The 22,704-nt window shown below is 41.5% G+C and overlaps 1 protein-coding gene across 2 annotated transcripts in view; it reads right to left on the bottom strand.

Annotated features, from left to right (window-relative positions):
* Nucleotides 1-2,915, bottom strand: part of KCTD16 (potassium channel tetramerization domain containing 16) — a 269,895-nt gene extending 266,980 nt beyond the window's left edge. Inside the window, exons 1-2 of one of the 2 annotated variants that reach the window (XM_049648534.1) lie at nucleotides 2,103-2,915; nucleotides 555-1,733 (exon numbers count right to left, since the gene is read on the bottom strand). In XM_049648534.1, coding sequence (XP_049504491.1) covers nucleotides 555-1,386 — 832 coding nt within the window. In that variant the 5' untranslated portion in view covers nucleotides 1,387-1,733; nucleotides 2,103-2,915. Of the gene's footprint in view, nucleotides 1-554 lie in introns of both variants that reach the window. The other variant, XM_049648535.1, reaches the window with a different exon arrangement.
* Between the last annotated feature and the right edge of the window lie 19,789 nt (nucleotides 2,916-22,704).

The following is a 22,704-nucleotide window of genomic DNA, read 5'->3' as shown; positions in this document are numbered from 1 at the left end:
CAGATAGGGGGTCTTTTTATCAGCCTATACTGCCATCTATCTAAGCAAGACCACATCATTTGGTATTAAATCCATTTGTGTTTTCAAAGCCCCTAAAGGAAAGCAAGTCTCCAGCAACTGGCTTTACAGATCCCAAAGTTCCGATAAAAGAATGGACAGCACCACCACATTCACTCTGAGTCTGCCAGTCTCCTGTGGACCAACAGCCAAGTTCTAACCATCATCTTATCCTCACAACTCGATATCTGGCAAACAGACATACATGTCTGCTTTCATTCCCCATATCACCTAAACCAGTATCATTTGCATCTTGTGATTTCTGAGGCCTCTGAATATTCTGTGATGTCATTGATAAAACAGATGAGAATTGCTTAGATAGACATGAGACCCAAATTATAGCCTCTAGTATTCTAGCTATACCTCAGGAGTTTAAAAACAAAAACAGACAAACAAAACCCAGAGTATTCCTTAGACACTGACTGAACGTGCAAACAACAAACATCTGTAGAGAGAATTGATACAGATGAAAAATAGAAAGAACCCTTTGTACTTACGGTAGAAGACATACTCAGTGTAGCTTGACCAGATCTTGTCATCTGTATATTGGTTGACAAAAGATGCTGTCACTGAGGAGTTACAGGCCACCATGTGGAATCCACACTCTGACAACATATCAAAAGCCCTTTCCAGATGCTTGAATTTGAGATAAAATCTGGAGGTGTATCTTTCTGGGGCTCGGTCAGGGTCTCTGCTCTCATTCAAAGTTTCTCCAAAGACTTCTTTTGCCAAAGAAATCCTTCCACAAACCAAAATCCGAGGAACTCTACGAAACTTGGCATCTGCCTGCCCCTCTCTGCCCATGGTGCAGGACCCCCTGTAGCCCACAGTAATGAAGCCCCACTTGCGGTCTGCAGGGAGCACTGAGGAAGGAGGGCAGATTCTCGTGTCGCTTCCTTGGGAGGCATCTTCAAAGTCACTATGGCAGAATTCGTCCGGGCTTTGCTTGATCTCATCAGGGGTCAGGAGTTTGACCAAGTCTGGGAGCTGGAAATACTCAGCTTCCCTTTTCAGTCTTCCCCTTTCTGGAAAGTGATCAGGCAGGACCACCTGCCTGTCCCTGAGATAGTCCAGAATATAACGGAACAAGAATCCATCTCTGTCAATGAAAAACCTTCCTTTGGAGTCCTTGGCTAGATCGTTAGCCGTGTCTCTCTTTGGGGAAAACATTTTCCACAGGAAGGAATGAGGGATGCTTATTAATGTGGAATGGCGGGTGAAATAAACTTGACCGCCAACATTCAGCTCCACGACCTCAGGGAAGGAGTTGGGAACTGCAGCCCCTTGTTCTCGAGGATAATAACGACTACAGTTTCCACTCAAAGCCATTGTCCCTGTCTTCTTTTGCTTCTCCTATTTTGATTTGAAGGCGCAATCCAATGGAGTCACAGCCTTATCCTTTGCATCAACTTGTCAAAGAGGGAGAAGGATGTTAACTTCTTAAAAATGACCTTCTCTCTTACCCCAGTTTTTTCCCCAAGCAAGCAAAATTTAGAAGAGTCCACAGGTGAAGTGATGCTGCAAAAGTAGTTTAAACCCTGGCTGGTGGTGAGCTATTACTTCATAGAATATAATCAACTCATCTCCATCCGATCTGCCCCAAGCTCAGATGTGGAGCATCTGCCCCAAGCTCAGTAGGCAAGGCAGGCCAAGTCCCCAGTTACTCAGAGGTCCGTCTGAAGGAAAAGAGAGAAAATTATTTCCTCAAACCCAGCATGAGTCAGAAAAAGAGACACCGCTGGAGAGAGGAGAGGGAGGGAGAGGGAGGAAGGGAATAAGGGAGGGAGGAAGGGAGGGAGGGAGGGAGAGATTATTTGACATAAGCAGCCCTGGAACTACTGATTTCAGCCATTCAACTAAATCATGGCTTCTCACAAGCTATTTTGTGTCTACATGTTTATTCATATGCCTCTGTCCCCAGCAATCATCATTAAAAATCTTTCTATTTGTATTTCTGCCTTAAAAAGGGATACAAGATTTTCAACTTCTAAAAGGGGATTTTTCCTCCCTGCTGATCAGGAAAAGCAAGAAGTCTCAGAACTTACCTTAGTGCTGAAAACCCAGCTCCTGTGAAGAAATACCCATTTGCAAAGCAGTCAGAATCCACAGCCACCATCTGGAGCTTGTCAAATCCCGAAGAGGTAAAGGATAGAGGTATCAATGAAAAGTGCAGGAGAGATGTGCTCTTAGAAAATAATATATTTATATATATATAAATATTTATATAAATGTATATCTGTATGTATGTATATAGGTATGTATTCACTCCCAATCCCAAGTTGAAACAAGTCACAAAAAAGTTAAAGCGTGATGAGAGGTGGTTGGGTTGAAGAAGCGAGGCAGAGAAAAATATCCAGACAAAGCTTCTCCAGTGGGGGGGGGGGGGGAAGGGGGGGGAGAACCTTTAGAAAGAATCCTTAAAACAAAAGAAGAGTTGCAAAAGGTACTGGGACTTAGAAGCCTTTCAGAAAGCCCAGAAACAGAAAGACAGATATGCCTTGCTGGGGTCCCAGGTAGCCACCCCACCTGCCAGGCAAGGGCAAAGGGACTCCCATGTTCGCAGGCAGGTGGGAGGCGCTGGGAACCGCCGCGAGCCGCTCGGCCCGGCCGCCGCAGCGCTGAGGGGCCGCGGGGGGCTCAAGCTCGGGCTTCTCCGGCTGGCGGCGGAGCTGGGTGGTTCCACAGTTCCCAGTGCAGTTCGGATGCTGTTGTTTCAGCAGTGCAGGCAAGATACCATCCAGGGAAATGACTATTACATCATCTTAAAGGAATAGGGCTTGGAGAAAGCGGAGGAAGCTCCGAGTCACGTCGTCCTCGGTGACAGGTCGCCAGGACTGCACGGGGACGCTGCGCACTGGCCACAGCACGCGACTCCCGAGCTCCAGGCTTGGGGCGGGGACGCGGGGACGCGGCGCCGCGGCGCCGCCGCGCAACCACTTCCCTGGGCGTCCTGTCCGCGAGTCTGGAGTTTGCAAGGGCCTTCGCTTTTCCTTTTCTTCCCGCCTTTACACCTCCACCGCCACCACCATTCCCCAGAAATAAGCCCCCCAACCCAGCGGTGACATAAACACAAGTGATTATGCATTTGGAAATCCACAAACAAATCTGCACATGCACTGAATTTTTGCTGAAGGACAAATTTCCCCTCTAAAAGCTTTTTTTTTTAAAAGAAAAAAACCACACCAAATGAACCCCAATAATCAAGGTACAAAGTGGCTTTTCTTTAAAATCAAAGGGGATTAAACCATGTCCTCATTCAGATGCCCTCTTTTTTTCCCTCTTCTCCGTCCCTCTCCCCCCCCCCCCACATGCCCAGCATGAATAAATAAATACAATCTCTCTGGAATTATCCATGCTCTTTCCAAAGCATGCATGAGGCACTGATACCCTCAGAAAGCCCACAGTTTACATCAGTAAGTCATTATCTTCGCTTACCTGATAGAAATTGTTACCTGCAACCTTTTTCTGGGGCTGTTTCTTTACTAAGCATCTCTTCGGATGTCCCCAGCCCGCTCCCAACTCATCCCAAGAGGACTTCAGGGGAAGACACTCCCGGCTAAGAGACATTTTACTCAGGTCCCAGAGGGCTTCCTTAAGTGCATCATTATAGTTTCAGGAAGGCATTTCCAGGGCAACCTAATCCACTAACAAAGTGCTTCCAGTCGATCCCGCCAGTCAATAATGGCCCAGCCAACAGCTTACAGTAAGTCGGCCATTTCTCCTTTAAAATGCCAGTGTCTTAGGACTTACACTCCTAATCAGAATATAGCATTTCATCTATGAATAATATATGTGAGGCAAACTCCATCCCAAATAATTGCTACTTTAAAAAAATGAAAACCAAAAATGGAGATAAAAGTATGAATTAGATACATTTTAAGGGATCATGTGTTATTGCCAACTCTTGCCCTGAGAAGTAGCTTAAAGATAGACTCAACAGCAGGATAAATTAATTTCTAGTTTAACAATCTGTTCTTTCAATAAGTATCAGGTTACTGAACACATTCAGAGTGTTAGCTAACACTCCAACACCTGATTATATTTGACTTTTTTCCTTTAACTAATGTATTAACCTGTTCTGGCCTCAATCATTGGGATTTTAATGCTGGACCAATCAAGGAAATGTTTATTATTTGGTGCAATTGTATCGCCATCTAGTGTCTATAAACTATCAGTGCAGATCTGTAATTGACCACTTAACCTGAGCCAAAAGTTAGATTTTTTTATTTTAAAGTTTTTGTATTGGTTTAAGTATTATTAGACACACACTATTCACCATGATGACAGAATAAAAAGTTAGCTGCCAACAGAACAAGGAAAGAAATGAGTCTGAGTCTATGCTCACTAAGTACTGGGTTTGTCCTAGTTAAAAATAAGCAAATGCTTCATTTTATTTCTAACAGAATAGGCAATACACCATAACAACAACTTTGGAGATTGGGTATTAAAATATTCTGGGGACAGTTGGGCAGGAAGTGGGGAACAGGAATGAGAAAAACCATAGCCTTTTAAAGCTTAAAGGAACTTGAGGGGTGCCTGGGTGGCTCAGTCGGTTGGGCGTCCAGCTTCGGCTCAGGTCGTGATCTCATGGTTTGTGGGTTTGAGCCCCGCGTTGGGCTCTGTACTGACAGCTCGGAGCCTGGAGCCTGCTTCCAATTCTGTGCCTCCTCCTCTCTCTGCCCCTCCTGTGCTCATGCTCTGTCTCTCTGTCTCTCCATAATAAATAAACATTAAAAAAAATTAAATCTCAAAAGAACTTGAGAAATAGGAATTACTATCTCAGAGATATGGAATCTGAGGACCAGAGAGGGAAAGAACTTCCACAAGGTCACACAGCTGTAGAGTAGGGGGTGGGGAGGAAGGGTTAGACCACTGCCAATTCAGTACGACCAGTGTCCTTTTTTTAAGTGCACGTATTCTAGAATAGGGATAGAGTGGAAGCAAATAAAGGAAACAAGAATTTCAAGGCTACCCATTTGGGAAAAAAAATGGCAGGTCATTTTAAAGAGTTTTCAATATTCAGTTAAATTGCAAGTCCAAAAGATCTTACCATTTAAATAAGAGGATTCTGATTTTAAAAATTGAGGAGTTTTGTTCGTTTGTCTGGGTTTCAAAGGTTAGGCTATTTTTGAGACAAGTAGTTCTTAACCTCTTTTGGATAATGGACTGGCTGGAGAATCTTAAGAAATCTAGAAAATAAATAAACAAGACTAAAAGTTTGCATTCAATGTCAGGGGCAGAGCCTCTCAGAAAGGTCCGAATAAAAAGAGGAACCAGGGAGCAATGTGGGCAGAGACTTACATTCCCAGAACTCCTTGAATTTTGACAGTGAACCTTCTTTTTGAAATGAGATTACATACACACTCACACAGACACACTCTGAGGATTGAAAAAATAAAACATTCACCAGATAACCTTCACCTCATGACCCATATTGGACCACATCACCTGAGATGCACTCTGAATTCATATTGTTTAATAAATACTGTAAGTGTCCTGTGCTTTGCACAGTTGTATTGCTTTATATTTGGGGGCTCAAAATGTTAATTTATGATGTTAAACTGTTAGAAATACATGACTGTTTTGTTAACCCTCTTTAGGTATATTTACTTTTTAATCTACCTAGAGCCTCCAGAAATCAACAGTGCTTGGGTATCTCTCTCATCTTTTGAGAGGTCAGGGATTTGGTTCCAGATTGGCCTGAAGCCTATTCACCTGGGGTCTGCAGATCCTGGGTTAGCATCTTCTGATGAATACATTTTCTTGTTCCTTTAGGCTAGGGATGCAAACAAATGAGAAGTGAGATTAAGGAGATAACAGGCTTGAAGGAAACAAAGCAATACACCATATAGAGAGATTTAAATAGTGCTGGAGTAAGCGCCTGTGTCTCAGGGAGACTGTCAGTGAGCCCAGCTGCTTGGTGCCTTAACAAGAGGCAAGAAGCCAAGTCTAGGCTGTAAGCGTATATCTGTCCTCCGTGTCAGCAGATAACACAGCTAGTGTTATTGTTCTCTTCTGGCAGCTCTCCCCTGAAACACTGTGGGATGCCACACTCGGCCCAAAGACCGAACACACAGCAACAGATTTCTCTTAGGGGAAGAGTAAGAAAGAATGTTTCATCCTGTTCTTTGTAATATTCAAGACTCTAGCACATCAAGATACACTATGGGTAAATTGAGGAGTTGATAAAATGTGTCTTAGCCTGTTTCCTGTTCCCTACCTTCACACACCCCCATAGCTGAATGTTGAAGAGTATATTCTCAAAAGGACAATTTTAATCTTGGAATAATGTGTTCACTTCCCACATCCTTACCTTCTAACACATCCTTAAGTTTCTTCTCCCCTCAAGCAGAGATCAGTTTTATGCTGTCTTTGTTACCAGGGAGGGAATGATCTCATAAACGTATACTGAAATGCTGTGCACTCATTGTGTAACGTGCCCCAAAGACTCCTGCATTATCACCATCATTATAATAGCTACTGGTTACAGAGTGCCAACCACCAAGAACTCACAACAGACATCATCCCTCTTCCAGCTCTGCCTGATGGCTGTGGGACATCGGACAAGAGGCTCAGTGTCTCGGAGCCAGGGTACAATGAAGATAAGAAGACCCACCTCCCCGGTGTGTTGTGCAGATGAAATACTATGATGCATGTAAGACCCCCCGCACACTCTCTGGCCCTAGGCGTGTGCTTACTAAATACCAGTAGTGCCCCTGGTAGTGGCAGAAGCAACTGCATTTGTTGTTGTTAGACTCAAGTTGAGGCATAAATAAGTTACAAAAGATGCCCAAAGATTGAAATTCAGTTCTACTTCCAAAATCTTTGTTCTTCTCACGATGCAGGTGTAGGTAAGGATCATTGTTTGTTACACACATGTGTATTAATAATGAGGGGATTTCAGGATTTGCTGGGGGAGATGGGGTTGGCCAAACGGGGAGCTGAAAATAGTACCACAATGGTTAAAAATGAAAATGCCACTATCTTCTGCCATACGAGTTTACATTCGTGGTACCCTTTCATTCATGCCACATGGATTTAATAAGTGCCTATGTTGTGTCCAGCACAGTGCTGGGTACTCAAGATACAAAGTTGAATTCGAGAGAATCTCTGAGCTCAAACGCATACAACACACATTCATACTCAAAATCATACCAAGGAAGGCAAAGATTAAAAAGTCCTAGATTCTTGAGCACTGCTTCTTATTTGCAGAAAGATGCCTGCAGCTCTATTGAGCTTTGGGTGCTATATAGTTAAAATATGTTTTGGACAAACCACTTAACCTCAGGGTGGCTTCTGCTTCCTTGCCTACAAAATGAACCCATCTCCCTTTATAGGGATACTGTGACTGACAGCAAAGGGATGATGAAATACAGCCACCAAATCTTCAGAGACATACCAGGCAGTAATTTGCTATGGAAGAAACAGAGGAAGAAGCAGCAAACAGCAATCTTGTTAACATAACACCTTGCAAGAATGAATTTGGATTAGATGAGCATAATCTTAAAGTTGAAAAGGGAAACCCTTGGCGGTTACCCACTGAAGCCTCCGGTCCACCTACAAGGTTTACATAACTGCAAACGTTCAGTCTAAGTCATTTCTCTTGGTCTCTCCTGAAAACATTCTTGAACTATATTCTCATAAAATACATATATGATAGCTAAAGCAGTTCATGTCACCATGATGCCTCTGAAAGGAAGTCTGTAGAATACAGTTCTTCCAAGGGAATGATCCTTTAAAGACCTGGGCTTTCAAAATTTTTTATGCTGATCTGAACAGAAAGTACTGCTATTCAAGTATGAAGGTGGCATTATTGACTATATTAGCAGGGTCTAAGGTTTTTTATATGTGCATGTGACGCAGAAAAGATGGTACATATTTCTGTAGTAGGTGTGGATGTGTGGCCACCTTGTAGGTTTCCCTTCAAAACTAGGAAGCTTTTCTGGGGCACATGGTCAAAGTTAGGAGTGCACAATTTGTCCATGGAGTTGAGTAAAGCCAACCCATACATATGTACTTTGAAACTGTGATCTCAGCAGTGTGGAATACAGACTTGGTGGGAGATGAGGGGGAAAATAGAACATAGCTGCCCAACTGCCAAGCAATTAATGCCAGCAAATACACAAGCAATATTTTAGAAACAGCTATAAAAAACAAAAGATGTCTACTCTCGCCTCTCCCTACAGTCCTTTTCCTAACAGTCTGCTTACCCATGCTGTATTATTTGCTGTATGATGCTTGTTACATATGTTTTATTACACTTGTCAGCTTAGTCCTTATTATGTTTGCTCTACATTATACAATATATCTCTTGGTAAAGGAGTAGAGTAATTTGTAGGCCAGTAACTGTCAACCTTTCATCTCCTACCTAGGAAACCCATTTTTCAAACCACTTCTCTGTCATCTTTCCAAAATACGCAGCAAGTGCAAGCAGTCAAAACAGAACGAACTTAGGTCTTAAGTTCAAAAACAGTTATTTAAAAAAATCAGTCAGAAATTGCAACAATATGTCACTGGTCTCTAGAATGCACTTTTATTTTTTTCTGAATAGTTTTATACATGCATAAATGGAATTTATTAACCCCCTGTGGCAACTTACAGGGAATAGAGCTTGAAAATCCTGGTTACAATGGAAAAGAGCAGGTGTTAGGATCAGGCAGATCCAGGTTTGAAAGAGGCACCTACCAGCTCTAGGATCATGAGCTAATTACTGTACCTCTCCCAAGATATTCTCCTTATGTATATATTAGAAATCAAGGGGCACCTGTGTGATTCAGTTGGTTAAGCATCCAACTTCAGCTTAGGTTGTGATCTCTTGGTTCATGGGTTCGGGCCCCACGTTGGGCTCTGTGCTAACAGCACAGAGCCTGGATCCCGCTTCAGATTCTGTGTCTCACTCTCTCTCTGCCCCTACCCTGATCATGCTCTGTCTCTCTCTCTTTCTCTCAAAAATAAACATTAAAAAAAAGAAATAAAAATATGTACTTTACAGGATTGATGTAAGGATTAGAGATAATGTGCTGGAAGTGCTTGGAATATAGCAAATGTTTAATAAGTAATGGGCAGTGTGGTTATATTTATGTTTGGCTCAGTCACCTTCTCTGCCCCTCTTCCCTCCACTCCCTGTGCCTACCCCACGGGTCTGTGTGAATGAGTGGATGGAAGGATACCACATTAATCATTAACGCTGGTGATGTGACCAATGCATTTTCTGAAAGTCTGCTTCTTCCTTCAAGCAGGGGAACAGAAGAAAGGAAAGCGATACCTGAACTCTAAGCACATTTGTCCTTGGAGATGGGCAATTAGTTCATTTAAAAAATACTCTCCTGCCTTCATAAGTGGCTACATTTTTCAAAGGATGATGAATGGAGGAAAGCAAATGAACAGGCTGGCTCATTCAAAATATCTCACATCATTTTACAGTGATTCAGCACAGACACTTTGGTGTAGCATTTGGTTTGTGGAAGGCATTTTTTACAACTAAATCCAAACATGTCATTCTCACAGGTTGAAATGAATCTTGCCAGTGGCATCTGCCCATGGGGCACAGCAGGAGGACAGAAAGACAAAGACCAACTAACAAATGTAAAGACTTAGTTCAAGGAACAATATTGAATTGTTTTATTAGAAGACTTGAAAAGTCAAAGCTGGGGGTTTCATGTATGCTCTGAAATACCTTTTGGTATCCAGAGCACTTCTTTCCTTGCTTTTTGAGTTGTTTGCAAGAAATCCATGGGGCAGAGATCATTTATCATTCATCTTGCTATCCCCCAACCAGTAGCACAGGAGATCATATTTTGAAGGTGCTCTCTATGTATTTGTTGAATTTAATTGCAGGAGCAAGAGTGTATCCTCAAGTTAGCCCAAGAAAATCATATGTTAAGAAGTCGGAAGGGTCATATTGGAACAAGCTGTTGGTTGGGAAAATACGGCAGCTGATTTTGGTTTATTTAACAACACACTGAGTTCTCCAGGCTAGGAGGGACCTTTTCATTTGGTCAAGTCCAGAGAAATAAACTAGCTGCACAAAAAAAACCAGCCTTTATGAATTCACCATTGCAAACGGATCATGCACAGACTCAGTGTGGAGTCAAACTGGAATGAAAAAAGAGCCATTAAAAGGAACACCCCAACAAGAAGAGTAAGAAATGACAAAGTTTCCAGTTTCAAATTTTTATTGATGCCAATTTCTTAAAATATCCATGTCTGTGTCTGTGGCCAAATACGCTAATAAAATTAACAAATACAACTGACTTTGACTACCAGACAACTTCTCATACATTATCTCTTTCAACTCCTGTAGCAATCTTGAACTGCCGGCATTGTAGGGAGAATTAAAAGAGGCTCCAAGAGGCTGAATTATTAACAGCGGGTCACACCAAACCTGCCTGATCACAACCCCCCCCCCTTTTAACTACCCAGTCATATAGCTCCTTTTACTAAATATCTTCAATATATGCCCAATATTTGGATTTGGCATCGCACAGAACAACAACACATTCCTAGCACAGATTACCACTATATTGCAATCCTGGTTCCATGCCAGACACAGTGTAAGCGCTCCATAAGTATTTGTCCAAGGACTGTTAGAATTATGAAGTGAATGACTGAATACACAAATAATGAATAAATGGACAAACTACCAACTGGAACAAAAGTATCCAGAAATTCTAGCTGGATACAGCAAAAGCCTATCTTATGTGGTGTGTCTAATTTTCTTTACTTTGGAAATGTTGGTTCCAAATGGGAGAATGATTTCAGAGATGAAAAATAAAAAGTTTGTATCTCAGCATTTGAGAATTAGCCCTTCATGAATCCAAAAGAATGAGTAATACACATTTATGTGTTTATGTTGCAGAATTTAGAAGATTTTAGAAATAAGAAACTACTTTTGGGATAAGACTCTCCCCCAGAACAATAAAAAAAAAAAAAAAAAAGCAAATGCATAGATCTAGAAAAGTATGATTTACTTTAAAAAAACAACTTGAGGGGCGCCTGGGTGGCGCAGTCGGTTAAGCGTCCGACTTCAGCCAGGTCACGATCTCGCGGTCCGGGAGTTCGAGCCCCGCGTCAGGCTCTGGGCTGATGGCTCGGAGCCTGGAGCCTGTTTCCGATTCTGTGTCTCCCTCTCTCTCTGCCCCTCCCCCGTTCATGCTCTGTCTCTCTCTGTCCCAAAAATAAATAAAAAACGTTGGGAAAAAAAATAAAAAAAAAAAAAAAAAACAACTTGAAAAGATACCAGGCAACTCTAATACAGCCATTTTATGTGTCAGTCATTCTGCTTCCCTTCCAAAAATGTGTGTGGAGTGGAGTGTGGAGTTGAAAGACCCAGTAGTAGTTGACCTATACAGACACACATACTGGGCACACAAAATAAAGGGCTATGGCACACAATTCAAACACGAGTTGGGAAACATCACTCTTTGCCGTAGAATGCAGATTTGCACAGTTTCTGCCAAAGAAATTCTGCCAAAGAAATTGTATGTTACCTTTACAGACAATGATCTGAGCCTCAAGCACATCTCACCATTACCCTAGGGTCTCTCGAAATGACAGGCTGGTTTGCAATGTGTGGTTCCAATGGCTGCCAGAGGATATCAGGTAATTGTTTGAGATGGAGACAATATCATCTATCTTTCTGAGAAATATGGTTGCCATTCATCAGGAAAAAGAATGCCTATGAACAAATGGAGTGACACAAAAAAAGATTTATGTATCCGATAGAAACTGGATCCAATCTTGTGTGTCCTGACCAACCCTTTGAATTTTTCATATATGTAAATGAGGTTTTGAAAGTGGTTACATACATCTCTGTTGTTGAAGTGCCATCATAGTGGACACAGAGGCTAAGATTACCCCTAAATGGGATATTGGATAAAATAATAAATTAAGATGAAAAATTAGATAAAAGGGCCAGGGATGGAGAAGTGATGGAGTCCTTATTTTCACCAAAGAGAGGAAGCAAATGCACTCCTTATAGTGCCATTTTTCCCGTGGATACTTATGCCTATAAGTGTAAAGAAAGAAAGAAACTGCCCAATGAAAGTGACCAACAAATTCTAGGTTGAAAACCTCAGAGCTTCACAATAATAACCCCCTCCTCTCAAAAAAGTTCATCTGCAGAACCACTGGCTAATCAGAGCCAACAAAGAGTCCTTCCCCAGACACCAAGTTAGTAACAACAGCTGAGGTTGAGGGAGTCCAACAAAAGAAGCTTTAAACTCCTTGAAAATCCCTCTCCTACTTCATGTCATTTATCTTCATCCATTTACTCAAGTATTTACATATATATTTGTACAAAGAACTATGTTAGACATTGTAGAAGAGGCGAAGATTCATCAGGCATGAGTCTTACCCTCCGCAAGCTGATAATCCAGCAGGGCAAAATAAAGGAAAACCCTGAAACTCCAGTGTGGAGGCTGATTACTGCAGCATGGAGGAGGCGGTGATTGCTGTTGGAAAAAACTGCAAGAATTTCCATGAGAGAGGCATGGAGCGAACTAGAATGAAGCCATTTTTTTGAAACTCTAAGGAACATCATGCCTAGCACAAAGTGCCCATTAATAAATTATGGATGGGCTAAAGGAAGTGCCACTTTGCATTACTACACATTTATGGGATGCTCATTTAGAATGCATTTAGAACTGCCCCAAACTGGGCTGATTCATTAGAATCCTGATGATCTCAGAAATATTTTATATGCGGATATAAATGTATGCCCATTACAGCACTAGAACCTACAGCTAATTTATATTTGGTTCTCAGCCAATGAGGACTAAGAGCCATTTGTGGGGCCTTTCCCAATCATGTGCTTACTCCAGCAGGTCCCTCTTTCTGCCATTACTTTCATGCCAATGGACACTGGTTCAAGATGGCAGACAAAAAATATGCAAGTGATAGTGCTAAGGATTCTACAAGACATTGAGGAAGATCCTGGATGGCAGCAGGTAGGCCTCGCTGCAACAGCTCCCAGTGCCTCCAAGGAGATAGGCTAAGAAACCCAGAGCAGCAGACACAAGTTGCCTGGGAGAAATCCTCTGACGTTCTGCAGAGTAGCATAAGCCTCATGGCAGCCTGGAAAGATTGGCTAACAACAGTATTGAGGATAAAAAGAAGAGATGTTAGGCCAGAGGCATAGCGCAACTTCGGGAGACTTGAAGAGAAAGAAGGGTAATTGCCAAAGTATGACAACAGCTGCATTATCTCCATTCTATCATGCCATAATAATCACATAGAGCACCAATTTAACTAACATGACCATTTCCAAGAGCAGGTTTCCACAATAAACGGGATATGCCTGTAGTTAAAACTCGGGGGTGGAGGTGGAGGAAGATTCAAAACACTATTTCTATTTCAGATACCCCAAGAGCCCTGTAATTAAGGATATCCTAAGGGTTTGGAAAAGTAGACTGTCTGTAAGCAATGGCAGTTCTTTAAGGCAATTGTGTAACACAGAGGAGATCTAATAAAAGAATGAGTTACTTTTGTTCAGCACAAAAGGACAACCTCAGAGTAATTTTGGCTACCATTCACTACTATAAAAAAAAGTTCGCCTGACGTATTAACCTAATATTCACAACTTTGGGACGGAAAGGGAAAGAAACTTACAAAGGAATATGGCAACAAAATTTAAGCACTAAAAACAATTATTTCCTACATAGGGAAGCATTAGAGCCTCGTGGTTAAAAGTGTGGGCTTTGGGATCAGGCCATTCTGGAATCGCATCCCACCTCCATCATTTAACAGTTGGGAAAATTACATTACCTCTCGAGCCACAGTTTTCTCATCTGTAAGATGGGTAATAATTGTCATTCTTTATTAGAGATTTTGCGAGGACTAAATAAGAGAATATGTATTGAGTACTTAGTTCGTGAGTGCTCAAGAAATGTAGCTTTTCTTAATGTTTTGCCCCAAATTGTTCTGCATTATTCATTGCCTAGATTAGAGGATGAAGCTGCATCATTAAGCTTACCCGGTTCTCTTTCTGGACCCCTTATGGATTTGAAGGGAAGGAAGCAGAGCAGTCACACAGATCCCTTCAGGGTGCAGAGCCTCCTACAGAGAGATATTTTGGGCAGGTCAGAGGGCACCATATGGTAGTGCTGTCATTCTCCTTGCCTGAATGGCACAGTCTCTCTCTATCTGCCAAATTGTTAGCGTCTCCATCCCCAGTCCCATGAAACTCCAGCCCTTGCTCCTCGTTTGTTAGATGTCACTGGTGCCAGCATGATTTCTTGTATACAAGGATGTTTGGACAAATATCTGCACATTTTTAAAGTTCTCTTCTTTCCAGTTACATACTTTCCCTTGTTGGCAAAATTCAGTCTCCATGGACTATCATCACTATGCAAGTGGCTCCAAAATCTAAATGTTTGGCTTTGGCCTCTTTTCAACTTATATATACCTGCTGGGCTTCCCCCATAAACCTAGAAGCATCTCACACTCAAGGCCAAAGCCAAATATCCGTTGGCCGCTCCCATCCATTATACTCCACCAACTTCTCTCTGAGTTGATGGCATCACTGGCCTTTCTCTACTGTCCAAGTGAAAACCCATTATCTATTCCCCTCCTTCCATTGGCTCCTGATACCCAATAATCAAACCTATCCACTGTATCTTGTCTCTAATTCTTTTAAATATCTCTTCTCTTCCAGTTCAACCGTCTTTCCTTTCTTCTTTACTTCTTACCCAGATTCATATGTTCAACAAGAAATTACTGAGGATTCACCATGAACAGGTGCAGCAAACTCTATGTATTGGGGACCTAGAGGTGAATGAGGTAGACATGATTCTTGACCTCATAGAACTTCCATTCTAGGCAAGGAATATAGATCTTGAACAAGTAAACAAATGAGCAAGATAATCTCAAATTGTGATATGGGTAATAAATAAAATAGAACCAGCTGATATGAAAAGAACATCTTGGGCTGGGAGTAGGGAGTCAAAGAGAAAAGGATGGGGCACTACACGCTGGAACTCTTTGAGGAAGTGATACTTGAGCTGAGTCAAGAAAACAGCCATGTAAAATTCTGAGAACAGCATGCTCTAGACTAATGGAATGACAGGAACAAAAGCTCATATGTCTGAGGTGAGACTAAGCTTGGCTTGTTCAGGGAACCAAGGAAGCCAGAGAGTAGGAGCCAGTGAACAGAAATGAGAGTACAGGTCTGAGAAGCAGACAGGGGTCAAATTGGGCAGGGCCCCATGTACCACAGTAGGAGCTTGAATTTCATTCTAAGTATGATGGGAAATCATTTGGTTTTTAAAGTTGAGTTTAGCTTGCTGGGAGAGATAATGGATTATAGGGAAGCAAGACTGGTTGTATAGCAATGAGTTAGGAAAACATGGCAGGGATCCAGGTGATAGATCCTGGTGGCTGGACTAGGTTTGAGAGAGGATAAATGAGGAAAAACTAGGAAGGATTTTGCTTGCATTGTGTAGATACCGGCGCCAGGATCATTATGTGAATCTGCTAATGTTCTCCTTCCTTCCAAGCTTTTTTCATCTCGGTTCATTCAACACAAAGCTGACAGTGTCCTCCTTCCAAAGTGCAAAGTTGTTTGCTCAGATATCTTAATTGGCTCCCCATTGTTTTTAGAATAATGTTATGGATGTAGATCCAAAGCCCTATGCTATCTGGCCTCAACTACTTTAGAGATACATAAAGGGGCTTGCAAGGAAAGGAGAAAAGAGTTACAAAGCAGTTCAGAAGTTCTGAGGTAAGTCATTTCACAAACAGTGCTCTGCAGAGGAAGTGGTGCTGGCTTTTGTACGTGAGGAACCAGCATTTTTAGCTCTTTAACTGCTCTCAATCTGAGAGGCTCTGTCTTAGATGAAAAGAATCATTGGTCATGCATTGACCAGTGGTTGTGCTTTAACTTCCAAGGGAAGACATAGGGAAGTTTTAGGAACTAGAGAAAAATCAAGTAATCCCTTAGAATACGAACTAATAAGTGAATTAATTTTGTTACAATTCTTGACTTCATTTGTTCCCCTGAAATATAATATCCAATTATAATGCAAAGGAACAAAAACCCCACAACAAAATTTAATGGCCAAGGGAACTATAAAAAGAGAGAACTTGACAGAATAAAATCGTGTCTCACTTTAAACCTAAGAGTTCCCTTCCTCTCTGCCTTAAGCAAGCATTTCTTGGAAATTAAAATTCATGTCAGGACCATCAAACCAGACTTGAGAAGTCACCAGCACTAACAATCTAGAGGAACAGAAGGGGGCAGTGTTATCACAGATTCTCACACAGACTTGAGGTGCTGAGGAACTAATTGAACATTCCGCTGAGTAACCCTGTTGACTTATCCACCCCCTCAGAGTGAATCTCAGTTTCAATTGCTTGTTTCTTTCTACTTGCTAAGTCTCAAGTCCCGAAAAAAGTTAGCAATGAGGTCTCCCGCCCCGGGGTCCTGCCAAGGGTTGTGAGAAAATGACCACTTCTCACTGTGGGCTCAAGAAATACAAGCTCAGCTCTGTGTTTATATTCATTATGGTTTTGCTTTTTTACAGAATAGATGGTGAAAAAAATTCACCTGTATTGACCATATGGGAAAAACACTTCATATTTAACATGTTATCATCAGAGAGGCCCTAAGGACTCACTCTTTCTTTCTTCTTTCTTTCTTTCTTTCTTTCTTTCTTTCTTTCTTTCTTTCTTTCTTTCTTTCTTCTGCTAGTAAAATGGATATATTCAGCTATATACCCAGAGACTTACTCAGAAACGTTCAGTGAATGTCTGGTTCATGTAGAAAACGGAAAGAAAAGAGTCTTATCCCTCAAGACAATTTAGCAAACAATTCTGGTGATAGCACTATGTAGGGAAAGGCTGGCAAGCACCCCTCCAAATAAGGTAAAAATTCTTGAAGGAATCTGAGAAAGAACTCAGCTGCTGTTTCCAAAGTTTAAGGTGGAGAAATGGGAGAGAAATGAGAGGAAATATCCTGGCTAGACAGTGGCTGTAATTGCACCTTGAAGGACTGTAGAATCTAGGGAGAAAAAAAAAAAGTACTTTGCAGAAGGGAAAAATTCCATTTGAAAGAGAACGTGTGTGTGTGTGTGTGTGTGTGTGTGTGTGCAACAGGAGTATGGAAGCTGGTAAAGAACAGGGAATGATCCAGTTTGGCTGGAATGGAAGGTACCTGTGGAACAAGAAGAGGAGAGCTGCTGAGGACTTTGCACTTAAATCTGTGAAGGACAAACAGTCACTGAGAGTCTCTGAGCAGACATGACAGAAACAAGCTGTTTAACAACAGCCACTCCCACAAGGTCACAGAGAGCTTGCCCACCCTTGTCCTGCCATGTCCTTTCTCACCTCTCAGAGGAGACCCCTGCCCCTCAGCCATTTCCCTCCACAACTCCACTGAAGGGTACAGCTTTGACATGGAAGTGCTAATCGCTTCAGTTTTTGCAACACTTTTGGAAAGTATTTTCCCCTCCCAATCATGGAAGAAAGAGAAATAAAGGTAAAAGCTGCTCTCTGACCATTTGGCCAAGTGAAGGAATGCACACATTTAGTGCTTAACATGGAGCAACAATCAGCGAGGTTCACCTAAATCCAAGAGTGAGAATGCTTTATGTGTGTTGTTGTCTCTGTGTGTCCATCCATCCATCCATTGATTCATTCAACAAATATTTGCTGAGAATATTTCATGTGCCAGGCAGGCATTGCTGTAGTGGGGACAGCAGTGAAACCAACCAAAGCTCCTCCTTCATGGAGTTTACATTCTAGACAATAATCAAATAAACATATCAGGTGTCAGATGATGATAAGTACAAGGTAAAAAGGTAAAGCAAGGAGGATATCAATTGCATGTTGCAGAGGAGGGGCATTAGTAGCAAAGAGGGCAGAGGCGACAAGGAAAGAGGTGGGAGAAATGTGTGCTCTTTGGTAGTTTAAGCTTAAAAGGCTTTTTTCCCAGCAGGTGAACTACAGTAAGTAATGATATGCAACAATCAACAGTAATGATAATAGATATAATAGTAATATCTATTATTATATCTGTAGAGACAGACACTGTGCTAGGCATTATTTCATTTATTCTTCACAGTTAACCAATAAATATTAGTCGTATGATACTTTTAGGTACAAAGGAAATTGAGGGAAAGAAAGGAGAGGAGGCAGGAAGGCAGGAAGGAAGAAAGGGAGGGAGGGAGGAAGGGAGAAAAAGGAAAGAAAAAAAGAGAAAGACAAAAACCAAGGCTCAAATAAATTGCATAGCCTGACTAAGTCATCCTATTCATATGTACAGAGCATGGATTTGAACGCAGACAGTCTGACTCCAAAGCCTGCACTCTTAACCCAGACACCGGATTGGGGTACAGAGATAAATAAGTCATGGAGTCTGTCTTGGAATTGCTCATAGTCTGGTAAGAGACACAGACTCATAAACAAATAATCCTAGTACAGTGATAGGAGCTATAATCAAGGTATAATAGAGTTAAGGAGACACAGAGGAAACAGTGACTAAGTGCCTGACCGTGGGTGGGAAGAGGGGGGAGTCATCAAAATGCAGACATTCGTGTTTATGTAATTCATTGCTCTCTCTGCGCCTGCTTACCCACAACCAATCTGCAGTTCCCTCCCAAGACTCTTTCCGGTGGATTTCCCCAGTCTGTCTTCACAGGTTGTGGTTTGTCAGCCTCATCCTGCATGCAATAAGTAGTTCTGACACAGGGGCCACATAAACTCTTTAGAACCATTCTGGAGAAGGAAGAAAAATAATAAAATAGCAATTTACCTTAAAAACCCTCAGAAAAGGATGAGGAATGTGACAACCAGGCAAAGTAAAATGAGATAACCGTGCCATGTTACAATGGAAGAGAAGAGGGAAGAGGATGCTGGCTACCCACTGGAAAAACTCAAGGCCATGTGCATTGTTCAGGCAACTGAAAACATAGTCAGTCAGACATGAAATCTGTATTCCATTACCCAGCAAAATTTGATTTAAACATCCCATTCTTGGGGTGTCTGGGTGGCTCAGTCGGTTAAGTGTCCGACTCTTGTTATTGGCTCAGGTCGACATGTCGCGGTTTTGTGGGTTTGAGCCCCACCTCTGGCTCTGTGCTGTCAGTGTAGAGGCTGCTTGGGATTCTCTCTCTCTCTCCCTCTCTCTGCCCCTCCCCCCATTTGTGCTGTCTCTGTGTTTCAAAATAAATAAATAAATTTTAAAAAATCCCATTCTTAACCTTGTCCACATATGAACTTCACAAAATTCATGAATCCCCTGAAATTGTACGTAAAACTCTGTGTACCTGTTGCATGTTTTCTAGAGATTATGGAGTTCACACGAATTTCAAAATAGTCTGTGTCCCCCACATAGGTTCAGAGCTATGCATTAAATATTTTCAGAACTACTACTCCAATAAATTTAAGTATAATATAGTCTTAATTATAGACATAATTAAGAAGGTCTGAAAAGTCTAAGTGAATACTTTGATACCATTGTTACTCATCATATTCATCAAAAGTCTTGCAAATTAGTGTTGCCATCAGATTCCCACAAATGAGTTCAAGACCTCAGGGCTTTCACTTAATTATGTTGTATGTAGTTGACCTTTATTTTCCTTTTGGCACTTCTGTACAGGAAGATTAGCTCTTGAGGGCTATCGCTTTGTATTGGTTCTCAACCTTTGTGTGAGTGTGTGAGGGGGAGGTATTTGTTTTTTTTGTTTTTTGTTTTTTTTTCAACGTTTTTTATTTATTTTTGGGACAGAGAGAGACAGAGCATGAACGGGGGAGGGGCAGAGAAAGAGGGAGACACAGAATCGGAAACAGGCTCCAGGCTCCGAGCCATCAGCCCAGAGCCTGACGCGGGGCTCGAACTCACGGACCGCGAGATCGTGACCTGGCTGAAGTCGGACGCTCAACCGACTGCGCCACCCAGGCGCCCCGAGGGGGAGGTATTTGATTGGGAAAGACAGTATCCCATAACCCATCTCGTGTTTTCAAGTTACACACACCCTCCCATCCATTCCTACTCTACCCCCTACACCTATTCCAGTCCTTTACTGATACTGCCCAATGACAAATGTGCCAGAGGCTGAAATGTCCACTCTATTAACCATCAGCCGGGTCATTTTGAGGTAACTGTCCTTCAGAGATTAAGAAAAAAAATACAGGACAAGAAAGCTCACCTCTAGATGTACAACTCTAAAGTGCACCATAAAATGGACTATTAAAACTTTGTATTCTCATGGATCTCACTGGAAGGCGTACGGAAAAAGAAAATCTAAGATGATAATTTGGCCTTGGTGATTCCCTACTGCTAGATAACAGGGAGTCTGAGAGTGACACAAAGCAAATATTGCTAGCTTTTCAGAAGTACCAAAGGTGAATTTGCAGAGAAGAATCACAAGACTGAAAAAGCCAGATGAATTCTTAAGATTTGGGCAAGTTCATTATCAAACATAACATTTGCCAAACCTCTTTTACATCAAAGCAGGCTTGCTATCACGACAAGAAGCAAGGAACCTATCATGACTACAGATGATCAGAGCTTCTTGTCCACTGTAATGAAAAACAAGTCCAGATATGGAATGTATGCATAAGTCTAGCAGCATGCATAAACTAGACTCATAGTGAAGAGTGCTATACACTAAACCAATCACATCCACTTCTGGTGGGGCTGAAGGCGGTGGTTAGGGAAGCAATGTCTTGCACAAATATCTGTTCATGAAATCACAGCCCGAGGTGGAATAGCTGCTGACAAAAATATTCTAAGCAGGCTACTGGTTGACTCTCCTCCCCTCCCACTTTCCGCCCAATTAGAGACAGGTGGAACATGTAGGATAGTTTTTAAAGATAAAACCAAAATCTCTACAGAAGATTTCATTATGGACCTGACTTGTGACATCACAACTGCTGTCACAGACTTAAGAATAAGACTGTATTATTTTTCCATCTCTTCTTGCTCAAAAAAAGTTCTAAGAATGAGATGAAAATGAAGACTGAATTATCATTTGAAATTATGCATTCAATATGCATAGTACTATTATTACAATCATGAGCCAGGACAATGCATTATGGCATTGACAGGTGGAAAATCATCATGAGTAGTTTGCAATATACATAGCTAACAGTCTGGGGAGGAAATGAGTCTAAAAAATAAAATGGCATTTATCACATCTCTCAAATAAACACATACGATGATTTGTGTTTTATGAATTATTCTTTTATTTTTCTGTGCATATGGAATTTAGGAACTGAAAAGTAAGGAGTCTTGACTATTTGATAAGTGATTATTTGAATCAGGTCTGTCTCCCCCAATAGCACTGACTGTTCTGCAAGATAAGAATCCCATCCATTCTTTTCATCTCTGTAGCTCCTCACCAGCATCAGGCACAGTGCCTGGTACTTAAGAGGTGCTCAATAAACAGTCATTGGATGAATTGATATATTGGCACACCCCCATTCCAATTTTGACTCCTTTATTTTTCAGTCGAGGAAGTTGAGGCCAAGAATAGCTAAAAGGCTACTATTACACACCTAGTGGTAAAATTGTCTCTAGAATGATCCTCTGCCTCCTTCCAATTCGTTGAGGACTGCCAATTTGTTCAATTTTTTTTATCACCACATTGAAGTATGACTATTTTAAAGGAAAATATAACAAAAATCTTTTATCTTAATCATTGTTCGCAAGATATTAGAACTTTAATGTATCTCTGGTATATTGCCTTTGATGCTTTGTTCCTTGGGAGTGACTTGCAGAGAAAATGTGGGTACTTGCTTAAGCTAACTGGTTAAAAACTCCTTTTGCTTTATTTTAACAGGTGAAAGAGAGACTTTGCAGCTATGCTTATTAAAAAAAACTGAAAAACTAGAATGCTACTGAAGTTCTTCTAAATAAAATAATCAATGCTTATGATGATGACTGGTTTTGACTGATAGTACAGATATTTTTTTTTTTTAATTTTCAATCACATCCCTTCAACTCTGAACAGGTACAATTAGTTTTTTAGAAATCAGGGTCTAGCACAGACTACATATTTATATGTTTTCCTCATATATTTATAAATTTTGGTTGCTTAGTGTAAGCCCAAATTGTTAGGTGTAAGCAGTGTTGACCAATGAGAGTCCCTGATGTCTTTCCTGAGTGAATATCAGGCTTTGAAGTTTCTGAGCTTTGGCTTCTTTCTGTATTTTTTTTAAATGTTTATTTATTTATTTTGACAGAGAGTGAGTCAGTGGGGGGGGTGGTGGGGGGGCGGGGGGAGTGGAGAGAGAAAGAGACAGAGGATCCCAAGCAGGGATCTATACTGTCAACAAAGAGCCAACATGGGGCTTGAACCCACAAGAGACCATGACCTGAGCCAAAATCAAGAATCAGACACTTAAAGGGCTGAGCCTCCCAGGCACCCCTGCGAGCTTTAGTTTCTATACATAGCAAGAAACCTCCATAACTATGGAAGTGGAGAAGAGGCTCTGGAGCCAGTCTGCCTGGATGAGAATCTTGGCCGCACCCCTTATAAACTGGATCACTGAGGGCAAGTTATGACCTTCTCTTCCAGGTATACCCAGCCACTTATGCACCTCGGTTTTCTCATCAGTAAAATGGGTTAATAATACAATTTGCCTTACAGAGTTCAAGTGAGGATTAGTCAGGCAACACATGTAAAATACTTAGGATGTGTTTGGTAT

The sequence above is a fragment of the Panthera uncia genome (assembly GCF_023721935.1).
Source record: "Panthera uncia isolate 11264 chromosome A1 unlocalized genomic scaffold, Puncia_PCG_1.0 HiC_scaffold_17, whole genome shotgun sequence".
NCBI lineage: Eukaryota > Metazoa > Chordata > Mammalia > Carnivora > Felidae > Panthera > Panthera uncia.
The sequence above is the reverse complement of the archived record's forward strand: the minus strand, read 5'-3'. Positions and strand labels throughout refer to the sequence as shown.